The sequence below is a fragment of the Stigmatopora nigra genome, chromosome 6 (genome assembly GCF_051989575.1).
Source record: "Stigmatopora nigra isolate UIUO_SnigA chromosome 6, RoL_Snig_1.1, whole genome shotgun sequence".
NCBI classification, from domain to species: Eukaryota; Metazoa; Chordata; class Actinopteri; order Syngnathiformes; family Syngnathidae; genus Stigmatopora; species Stigmatopora nigra.
In genome coordinates this window covers 9,382,804-9,394,975 of record NC_135513.1, presented here as the reverse complement: position 1 = coordinate 9,394,975, position 12,172 = coordinate 9,382,804, and the positions used below count along the sequence as shown (strand labels likewise).

The 12,172-nt window shown below is 37.2% G+C and overlaps 1 protein-coding gene across 1 annotated transcript; it reads left to right on the top strand.

Annotated features, from left to right (window-relative positions):
• Positions 1-1,824: 1,824 nt before the first annotated feature.
• Positions 1,825-12,149, top strand: LOC144197642 (neuronal acetylcholine receptor subunit alpha-7-like). Its single transcript, XM_077718139.1, has 10 exons — positions 1,825-1,977; positions 3,460-3,599; positions 5,344-5,388; positions 7,039-7,148; positions 7,404-7,483; positions 7,694-7,861; positions 8,255-8,449; positions 8,976-9,062; positions 10,063-10,172; positions 10,635-12,149. The coding sequence occupies exons 1-10, from the start codon at positions 1,908-1,910 to the stop codon at positions 11,235-11,237; spliced, it is 1,608 nt and encodes a 535-aa protein (XP_077574265.1). The 5' UTR covers positions 1,825-1,907; the 3' UTR covers positions 11,238-12,149.
• Positions 12,150-12,172: the final 23 nt, after the last annotated feature.

The following is a 12,172-nucleotide window of genomic DNA, read 5'->3' as shown; positions in this document are numbered from 1 at the left end:
TTACACATGTATGTGTGTCCAAATAAATAAAGTATTGCCTCTCCTGCGATGTAAACGAGATATCACCCAGGCCAAATGGAAACCATCAGATTGGATCAAATCTTACTATCAAGGAATCCAAAAATATTACCTTGGCGATCGGCTAGGAGATAGCAATCGATGTAATTAGCAACCCCTACTGTGGACATACTATTAAAAAAAATAAGGCCAGCCTAAGAGTGTCTCTTTTTACGAGTATTATTTGTATTCTAAGATTCTGATATTGAATGATCAATTGCCCTTCCTTTGTGGAGTTGACATGTTTTGCCTGTGCCTGTGTTTCTACAAGTACTCTGGCTTTCTCCCACATCCCCAAAAACATGCATGGTAGACTGGTTGAAAACTCTAAATTGCCCTTAGGCATGAGTTTGAGTGTGCCTAGTTGTTGGTTCCAATGTTCCCTGGAAACCAGTTCAGTGTGTACACCGCCTATAGGCTGCTATTGGCTGGGATAGACTCCAGCACCCCTGCAACACTTGTACGGATAAGCAGCTCAGATGATGAATGAATGAATTATTATATTATAAGACTCTGTAACACTATAGATGCAGAAGACTAGCATAAATGAACATTTGCACAGTTGCAGTGAAACGAAATTTGTATAAAGAAATACAGTGCATACCATTATGATCTAGCATATATACATTCAAGCAAGAGTCCCATCCCTGAAGGGTGAGCCAATAAAAACCCATTTCGCAATATAAGATAACGGCAATCAACATACATATAAGACACTATGCCTACATAGCTGGAAGCTCAAATATAAAAAGGGAGATGGGTAGAGGAGGGTGTGAGCTATATGCTTTAAGAATAAAGTAAATGAAATGAAGGGTGATAAATTCTGAGAGCAAAGGAAGCACTGCAGGCAGTTTTCTAATGGCTTTAGGACAACGCTGCATCTGCTGCGCACTGACAGTTAAACACAAGTAATGAATAGAAAACTAAGAGAAAATAACCAAACAGTACAACAATCAAAGTTTTAAACCCAGGTTGGGTTCTTTCCGTAGGATGTTCTCCCCGGGATATTGTGTTTTTTCTCTGGGTACTCCAGTTTCCTCCTACATCCCAAAAGCATGCATAGTAGGCTGGTTGAACATTGTAAATTGCCCTTAGGTATGAGTGTAAGTGTGAAGGGTTGTAGGTCTCCTTTTTCCCCAGCGTTTTGCTGCCCACCAATTCTGCATGATTCTGCACCTTGCCCAAATATATTCTGTGGACTATTTTGATTTACGGGGAAAACATTTAATTTGTGGTAAATTCCTCGATTTCAGAATCACAGATTCTTCTTTGGCTACCTAATCTAACTGAATACATCAGCCTTTTTTTATGTATTAAACAGGTGTAGGTGGACGAGTGGATAGCACGTCTGCCTCTCATTTGTGGGGTCAACGGTTTTAACCCCAGGTGGGTCCTATTGCTTGGAATAAGCATTTTCTCCCCGAGGTTGCGTGGGTTTTCTCCGGTTACACCGGTTTCTCCCACAGCCCCCCAAAAACATGCAGGGTAAATGAATAAACATTGTTTAATTCAGTACAAAGAGATTTTTAGGTAAAGAGAGACAAAATCATGAAGGTTACACAGATATAAAAAGTTATGTTTTCGTTTGTTATAGTGCTGTAATATTACCCTCATGAGACATGGTTACAGGTGCCTGACAAAAACTGTCAGAGACATAATGGTGGCACATGTATGTTTGTTTTCAGAGAGAGAATGTGAATGTGAGATTCCGTGAAGGGGGGGGATAAAGAGAGGGACAAAGATAACGAGAGAGCGAGTGAGAGCGAGAGAGAGAGAGAGAGATGTGATAAAGCAAGTCCAAGTTATTACACCTTCTGTTTGCTAAAAAGGAGACCTACGGCACTGCTGTTATGGAGTCACTGAGTATGCGTGAATCAATCCTGCTTGGATTTTACCTTTGGGCGTCTCTTAGTTCTCAAGGTAGGTCACTGAATGACTCCTACACATGTCAATATGTCCAGAATATCATGCTCTTAAGCCTTTATATTTGATTACTCTCGAGTCTGGTGGTCAGCGACAAAGACATATTCCCTGACGCGTCAGTGTGATGTGTGATATTCTAGCGTGTAGGACTTCCATCACATCAGATGAACACACTGCAGTGTGCCTGGGGTGCAAGTGCAGGTCAGTGTGTTTGAGTAACACTTGCTCTTTAGACAACAACATCTGGCTGAGTAAAAAAAGGAGGGCACACCGGCAATGATGCACAAAACCCAATGGGACGGGTTATCCCCTCAGAGTAATCTGCAGTCAAAACTAAATGCATGCTAAGTGGACCAGAAAAAAACATCAGATGAAGTTAAAGTAAAGCCCTATAACATGTTTGAATCACTGGTTTAATTGTAATATCCGTCATTGTTGTGTTAAGAAGTTATACATCCTATTTATTTATTCCTTTGTTTTCCCTTCATCTTTCTTTACTCATTAAATGGGTTAGAGCAACGGTTCTCAAACTGTGGTAAATGTGGTTAAGCGGTTTTGTGTATACCCATCAATGTCACACAAATATTTTCTGAAATAAATGTAAAAATAGCCACAAACTACAATAGTTTTATTAAAGTCAGTTAAGCTCTAGTTTACTTTATACTATATCAGTTTCACATGAAAATGGGTTTAAGTGTTAATTTCCATAATATAACTGCTTCACAGAAATCAATGGGATAAAATTTCATGTGATGAAAAAAAAGATAAAATGCTATTGAATTGAATTAAATTAAAATAAATGCACCAGGCTCTCCCATTAACCAACAAAAATATTTTTGAATTACCTGCAGGCCATCTGTTTGTGATTCAGGTTGCACAAGGACATTTTTCATTGCCGCTGTGTTCCCCTGGCAAAAGGCACCGTGATGTTTTAACTGCTGATGACCATGCAGGACAGTTACACGACAATATAAATGTTTTTCCCCCTTTTAAATCAATAACTGTCATTATTTAATCATTGTTTTCTGTTTTTAGTTCAAAATCATTTTGTCAAATCTAAAAATATGTGAAAAAAGCTCAAATAAAAATTGTTTTAGATCTATAAAAAAACGCAATATTCAGGGATTTAAATCGTTTATTTTAATCCATCTATAAAAAAAAATCTAAATTTTATATCTAAACTGATCCGGCACGAATGAAATCAAGTTGACGTTAATGTGGCCCACGAACCAACCCGAGTTTGTCACCCTTGACTTCCGGTCTAAGATGTACTGGACAATCAGGCCGTAGGTGTCCACATTATATGATCAGATATTTGTATTGGTTTTCCAACCACTTAATCAAATCGTCCTCCTGTCCCCCACTGTGTCAAATCGTTTTAGGATGCCGCACAGGATCGTATTGTTTGTTATCATTCTCGTCCCATCAAGACTGCCACATTGACATTGAATTAAACATATTCTCTGCTTGCTGTTGTAGGCTGTAATGGTGGAGTTTATCAGAGGAAGTTGTACCGGGACTTGATGGTCAACTACAATCGTTTGGAAAGGCCTGTTCAAAATGACTCTGCACCTGTCATCGTAGAACTTGGTCTCACTTTGCTACAGATTATCGATGTGGTGAGTGTGTTTATTCGTTCCTATTGGTGCATTCGGGACTCTCACCACTGGTTTCCATACTTTAGCTATGCACCCATCATAAGAGTCACATGTGGCTCCCGAGCCATAGGTTCCCTACCCCTGCTGTTGTCTGTCTCGTTGTGCCCTGTGATTGGTTTGTTACCAGTTTAGGTTATCAACCGTCTGGTGCCCATATTTGGCTGACTCCAGCACCCTCACGAGCCTTGGGAACATAAGCAGCATGAAAACTGAATTAAATATTGTAGCAATGTTAGCCATGTTTGTTCTGAAAATAGAGTGGCTTAGGGTTTGGGCCATTTTTTTCATTGTGCTCTGTGTAATTACTGAAGAAATCACAGCAAAGTAAAAGCTGTCATTTGCTTTTAACGCATATGTGCTTTAGGAGGATTTTCTGTCACATCTCATTCTGTATTGTAGCTTTCTTTGCCTCATCTAATTCCAACATTTTCAAACATGAATGCAGGGCTTATGGCTTCCCTCAAGCATCATTTTGTGTGTCTGTTTAAAAAGAAGATGCTGACTTGTTTTTTGTGTGTGGATATACTGCTGGGGTATTCTTTTGCATAACCACATTTTCTACTTTATATTACTAATATATCTATATAACCTCCTTAAAGAAGATTATTGTACTATCGGGAAGGAAGTTTAAATGATATACATAATACATAACTATGACGATGGTCATATAGTCTGATGGTATTCATGAACTACTCTCCCAGAAGAATTAAAGGCTAGGCTAGATAATCAAATCTGAGACTATACATACTGAATGTCTTAGAATTGTGTGTTCAATCAAAATAACATTTTAAAACTGCCTAATGCGGTTTGTGGTTTTCATGAATATATTCAGTAAAGAACAATTTGGAAACCACCATTGGCAGAATATGAAGTTCAAAATGATGGAATTATAACTGACAAAACAAACAAGCATGTAAGGAAACAAAAACAGATATCTGACTCAGTCTGTGAACAAATTTCACTAATTGTAAGTTAGTAAATTAAATTTTGTGTGTGTTAAACAAATGAAATAGCAAAGGCTCCTCCCAGAACACGCTATAATAACGGCTGTGCAATTTTGCTCATTAGTGGTGGGTGGGTGGTGGTCCACTTTTGTGGGGACACGCAACATGGCCTATGATCCTTCCATATGGTACCGTCTGGAACTCCAACAAGGGAATTAGGGCAGCCAAATGCCTTTATCGCGAACCTGACAACTAGACAGGATACAATGAGGATGGAAGTGGCCACCCTGACACTGGAAAATATTTGTTTTTTCAATAGAATATTTACACTAACTGAGAATCAAATGAACCTACACTATCTGCCCCAAAGTTAGGCAAATGCACCTCATCAATGACTTTAACGACATTAAGTTTGAGGTTAGGCGAATGCATCCCATCAATTACTTTTATTAATTCATTAATAAAATTCATTTGAGGCTCTGAACTTGTCAAGGATAAATTGGCAGAGTGACTTTTACCTGCCCTCACAAGTCAGACATAATTTAAACCATTATTAATATTTTTATAACACAGAACAACAGAAAAGTAAATATTCATAGTCTAAACATTTCATCCCAACTATACCTGGTGTCCCCAAATGACATAAAAACCCTGTCCATCAGATATGAAAACATTGTTTCTTTTAGTATCAGACCACTATGAATAATATATTCTTTACTCAATGATACATTGACTTATAGTTGGTCTTACCTCTTTTACAGGATGAGAAGAACCAAGTTTTGATCACAAATGCCTGGCTTCAGCTGGTATATTGTCTTTTTTGAGTTATTTTGCATAATCACTGTCATTTCCTATAATGCAGTTTGGGAAAATATGGGGAGAAAATGCCAGATTTAATTAGAGATTTAAATAAAAATAGTGACTTTAGTGTCAGCGAAATAACATCAATTCTAAAATAAATGGGAAATGATTACATCTTTTCTATCTTACTCTTGTATGAGAAACGAGAAAAAATTAAAACCTTGTGTGTGTGTGTGCGTGTTCATATTGGCCACTTAGTACAAGTGACCCCCAAAGTTTTGCTATTTCACTTTTGACCATGAGTTACCTAAAAAAATACAACTAATTAAAGTTCTGTTTCACCCCACGCCAGGGTTTGCATCGGACTAGCCCTGCTATAATTATTATTTAATCTAAAACTGTCTTTTCATTTGGAGCATTTTAAATATGTAGCTAGTAATGAATAAAAAGGACAATGTATGACAATCAATGGCTTTCCTCGAGTGTGGCGTATAAATAAATAAATAAATGTATTTAATTTAATGTAATAGAGGGTACATGTGCCAAGCTAGGATTTAGTAAAGCTCCAAAACTTGACCACCCATGTACCATCTCTTTCTTTTTTTTTTTCAATTATTCCTTTGGAAACAACTTTCATCGTAGAAACCCCCATATCTAAAGCAAAATGTTGAATGGATGCCTCAGAGGAATTTGTCTTCATAAGTCATGCAGAAATGTGCAATTCTCTCAAAATACATCAGTGTGCACAGATTAGACAGAAGGCAGTTTAAAGGATATCTAAGTAGTTAATTGTTAATGTGACATCAAACCAGTCAGGCAGGTACAACTTCCGTAATACCCATGGGCAAAGCACATCATGACTGTCACTGTCTAAATCCGGTTTGTCTGAGTCAGATCCTGACTGCCCTGCATATTATAAATGATTCAGTTATTTGGGTAGCCAACTCTTTAACATGGCATCCACGCCACAGGAAGAATTAGAATGGGCTTTGCAGATGCAGCATATCTTAAGGAGAGCTGAGATCTACAAGCCTTTTCTCTCAAGATAAACGAATGATGGCAGTCAGGCATTACCGTACTGTAGAGGATTATAGGATTACAGATTCAATGAATATCTTTTATGCGCACAGTTGGGATTTAAAATTGATTGTAACAATGGAAGTGTTATCTCAATTGACCTATGCCGTTGAAGGTCCTCTATAAATTTCCAATAGACAGAGCAGAAATGTCTGTATAGGGAAATGGATTGGATTAGATTGTGCCCTAAGGTCTCTCTTTACTACACCGGAACCTTTGTTTATTAACAAAATGGTGTATGAAAAATTGTGTTTACAATCAAAACTGGCCATGTTGTGTTACTTTTTATTTAATTTATAGTAATAGTAATTTTTAACCTTTAACCTCAAATATATTATGATCATGGGACATTTCTAATACTAAAATATTAATAAATATAACGATGGTAGAGTAGTGAATGTAATGCAGTCTTCAAAATTATTCCTTCACAAGTTTTCTTCTGTAGCCATTTGAGTCAATTGAATAATACAAAACCATTGCCGTGATATAGAAAAAAAAAATATATACTACTACTAATAATAATTATTATAAAGTCCTCATATGTTTCTCACTTGACATCTCTTCCTTGTTTCTTTCAGCAGTGGACAGATGTATACCTTACATGGGATGCAGAGGGCTACCCAGGTGTTCAAACACTGCGGTTCCCTTCCAACATGATATGGGTCCCAGATATTCTTCTCTACAACAGGTTAGAATTTTAAACAACTACAAATCTAGGAAAGTTGTCTGGCAGATGAGTGGTAAAATGTTTTGAACATAAGCCATAAAATATTTGACACAAGTTAAATGTCTCTTAAGAATTCATATTTCCAAATATGTACACCAATTACGACAATTTTCTAGTGCTCCAAATTCTTTCTGCACCTTCACTGTCATTTTAATCTGATTCACTATGTTTAATTGTTAATTTAACTGGCTTTAAATTTCATCTTATTTTCTGCAGTGCTGACGAAAGGTTTGATGCAACTTTCCATACAAATGTACTGGTAAATGCCACAGGATCCTGTCAGTATATCCCACCAGGTTAGCCATTGAAGTTGAACACTGTACATGTAACATAATTGTGTAAATGCTTTAGAAAAAAAATACCAAGTATATATTACAATTTGTTGTTGTTACTTGTATAGAAGAGAAAACTTCATTATCAATATTACAAGTTTTCATTAGTTTTTCTCCTCTGTCTAAAACACATTTTCATGGTATATAAAGAGTAAAAAAATCATCTTTACCTAGGCATCCTAAAGAGCACCTGCTACATCGATGTGCGCTGGTTCCCTTTTGATGTGCAGAAGTGTGACCTGAAATTTGGCTCCTGGACACATAATGGCTGGTTGCTGGACCTTCAAATGATTGATGTGGACATCTCCAACTACATTCCCAATGGCGAGTGGGACCTTGTGGGTAAGAATAAAATTTAAAGATGCTTCATTTACAGTTCTTAATTCAGTCAAGTCAATGTACTCTTTGTTCTTGGTAATCAACTAACGATGGGTAAGTAAATAGGGGCTCAAATTGAAAAACATCATGATACAGCTACATTTTGTGATATGGCAATTGTGTAAAGTGAGTTCTGGCTCAATAAATCGAGTTGTAGAAATGGGTGGGGAGCCATGTATTTGCGGGTGGTCCCTGCCTTGAGCCCAAAGTCAACTGGAATAAGCTGCAGCAGTCCGTGTGACTCTTGTGAGAAGCTTTTCAGAAAATGAATTACTTAAATTTAATGCCAAAATTTAAGTTATAAAAAGCCGTAATTTACTGACTTTTGAACCCTCTTCCCCTGTCATTGACTTCAAGGTGTACCAGCCAAGCGAAATGAGCTCTTCTACGAATGTTGCAAAGAACCATACCCTGATGTTACATTCACTGTCACCATGCGCCGTAGGACTCTTTACTACGGCCTCAACCTGCTTATTCCATGTGTGCTTATCTCTGGTCTGGCCCTGCTAGTCTTTCTACTCCCTGCAGATTCTGGGGAGAAGATTTCATTGGGTAAGACACAAAAAGAAATTGTCTCACACAGTAATAAGGCTTACATTAAACATAAAACCCCAGAATGTGACTCCTATATGACTGTTAATATTGTACTGTCCATCTATATTGTCATAGTCCTTCTGCCCACACATTTTTCTTAAGTGTGTAAGGCTGGGAACTTGCATACCTGGGCCTTCAATAGAATAGTAGTACCACTTTTGATGTACCTCTTCCCTCTTTTATTTTACATAAGGCTCATTAATCCTATACAAACCAACATTAATATGCTGCTTTGAAAATATCTCCGCTAATGAGTTTACTAAATAGTGAATGTGAGTGACATCATTTTCATGTCATCAACCGTTATAGTATTATTAAAATGGTGGTGATTGAACCATTAAATGATATCAGTTACAAATTGCATAACCATTTGAAAACATTTTTTTTGGATTGCAAAGAACTGAATAATTGTAGTTGCAGACTTTGAGGGAACATTTACTGAAACCAAATCTGTTTTTAATCAAAAATGTCTTCTCTGTTCCAGGCATTACTGTGCTATTGTCTCTCACTGTGTTTATGTTGCTGGTAGCAGAGATAATGCCTGCTACATCTGACTCCGTTCCACTGATTGGTAAGATGTACTATTTTTGTATGAGTTTTGATATCACATTTTGACAAACAATAATTAATGTGAACTTATTATGCAAATTAAAATCTCTGTAGAGCATATTGCAAGTGAATATCAAGCTTTCTCATTTAAATTGGCTCAGGTTACGCATTTAACATGTTTTCATAGAGATTATTTGTGTATCAAATCAGCCAATTTTTAATGTTAACATATTTTTTTGGATACACTTTCTTCTTTGGGTTCTTAAGCAAAACTATGCTACAATTTGAATTTCCCCTTGAGAAAGTTTTTGTTCTGTGATCTCTACAAATTGCAAAGACAGATATTTAGTTGCTCCTAATACGTCTCCTGAAAATTGTAATATGAGTGCCCTTGTGTAATCATGCTTAACAACTCACAGTAAACTCTTTGGTCGTTTAAATTTTTGATGAAGCTAGAACAAACAAACATGACAGGAAAGATGACAAGCAAATGAGCTCCTACAAGTGTTGTAACTACAGCATGCAGAGCAGAGAAAACTAGGAGAGCCCATGACATTCGTGCAATTTTAAATAGAGGCCTGAACAATATGCATTATATAATATATCTATAATAACATCTATGATAACATTGAACACCCCCTCTCATGTGTAAGTTGCTCACTTAAACTTCCTCAAAACAGAACAGTTACAATTGCTTATTGGAATGGAAAGAAATGTTCAAAAAATTTGAAACACACACCCACAAACACCCTGAAATATAGAAATATTCAATATAAAAATTATAGATGAGTTCCAGCCCTGCCAAAACCTTTGTAATTTATAAACAACATTCATAAATAAAATAAGAAGGATTCTCTGAATAAATAATTACACCTGGACCATGAAAACCAATTTTAAAATAATTCAACAACTTTTGTCATGGTTTCTCATTATGGGCAATACACATGGATGCTTTGGTAAATTGGTAACCGACATCTACAGGTTTTTAAGTACGTATGTTTTTGTTCTGTTTGTTTTTGAAGCTCAATACTTTGCCAGCACAATGATGATTGTGGGATTATCAGTGGTGGTGACTGTTCTGGTTCTACAGTTCCACCACCATGACCCCCAGGGAGGGAAGATGCCCAAATGGGTAGGTGAAGACTATTCATTGACTAAAATACGCAGTCGCACTGACAATGATGTGAATCCTCTTTGAAACAGATTGAAAACACAAAGGACAACATAAAAAAAGATAGACCAACATGCAAAAACATAGAATCACTCTCTTTGATAGAAAACTACTGTCATTGCATGTTCATAGCATTCCTTCTTAATACTATATATACATATTTTTAAAACCTCAATGCTCTTTCTTATGTTTGCTGTCTTTTTTATTATCTGCCGAGGGACTGTAGATGTAAATGAGCATTTGTGCTATAATTCGGCAAAGGAGATGAAAAAAAATCCTAACTCACCCAACCCTACAGAATACATTTATGCTGGCTATGGGCGGGAATAAAATGTTATTATAATATCAGTATGTCATACCCCAATGTAAATATTTTTTGCTTGATTTCTTACTTTTCCATGTCTTTCTTGTGTCCCCACCCAGGTCCAGGTCATACTTCTCAACTGGTGTGCCTGGTTTCTGCGCATGAAAAAGCCTGGAGTGGGAAGAAAAACAAGTGGTCAGTCTGGTGTTCGCTTAGCCTACAAGTATCCTCATGCCCCCTCCCACCAAAGCAGCACCAACAACATTCCAATGAGCCCCATACCAGGGCAGGCCTCCACCCAGTCAATTAACACTAATGGAAACATTAACTCGTACCTGGGATATCATTCGATGGACACGGACAACACAACTTTCCCACCGATCACTGATCCTAGTGTCGTGATGTTCTTTAGTGGTGGTGGAGGCAGCGACAGGAACCCAAGTAGTTTATCCCCGGGTGATATCAATACTGAGCAAACACTAACTAGGCCGTTGGAGAGGCTCTCAGAAATGTCTCGGATCCTTGAGGAAGTACAATATATTGCCAGGCGCTTCCGAGAGCAGGATGAAGGCGAGGCCATTTGCAGCGAGTGGAAGTTTGCAGCGGCGGTGGTGGATCGCTTATGCCTCGTGGCCTTTTCGCTTTTCTCCATTATCTGCACCTTCACCATTCTAATGTCTGCTCCAAATTTCATTGAGGCAGTGTCGAAGGATTTTACATAAAGCGGATCTCTATGCGACCAGAGCAAAGAATGGAAAAGATCATGTTACACAAAGTAATCGTCCCCATGCTTATAAAACCTGGGGACCAACAAGATTTTGTAGGACACAACCAATCCAGACATGTTTTTTCATGTCCTGTAATGTGAAGACTTAAGAGAGCACAATCTTGCTTTTTCGTAACTTATTTAACCAACGTGTTATTGCCACACTGCACTTCCTTGTTGTAATGTTTGATCATGCTGTAGGAGGGTTTTATTTTTATTATTAATATTAACAATAACCAAATAAAAAAAGTCTACACATAACGTTTTTTCCTCCAAATTCTGTTTAACCCCTAATATATCTTTATCTTTTCCAAAAACAAACACAGCAGGCCATAAATAAATTAATTATTGTGTTATGAGATCAACCATTGTTTTTTTAATTCCATATAAATCTTGAGTTTTGAGATTGGCGGAGACGGAAGGGTGTATAGTTGTGTGGATTTTTGAAAGGTTGTTAGACGCATGTTCAGCAATGGCATTGAAAATGTGATTGCCATGCTTATGGAGCATGACTGCATTTAATAAATTGTGTCTGTCCTTGTTTTAATTAGCTTTGTAGAGGCAGGCTGGTTCAAAGAAGGTTTCACAATTACCAATAGTTGAAGTGTATTTTGAGTTATTACATTTTTGTGTGAAAAGGAAAAGGTTATATTCAGTGCCAAGTACAAAGTTGTCTACCTTTCTGAAAGGAATCATGTAACATTACTATTTAAAAAAAAGAAGAGTATAAAAAATGATATAACTGGCCACCAATTCAGGGATAGGCACCTCCAGTAATGTTTGTATTTGTACTCTGAAAACCTCCCACTCTGTGTGATTTGTACTTGCCATTGCAGCCAACATTTGTTTTAACAGTTGTGTGTGTGTGTGTGTGATACTAGTAAGATCCCT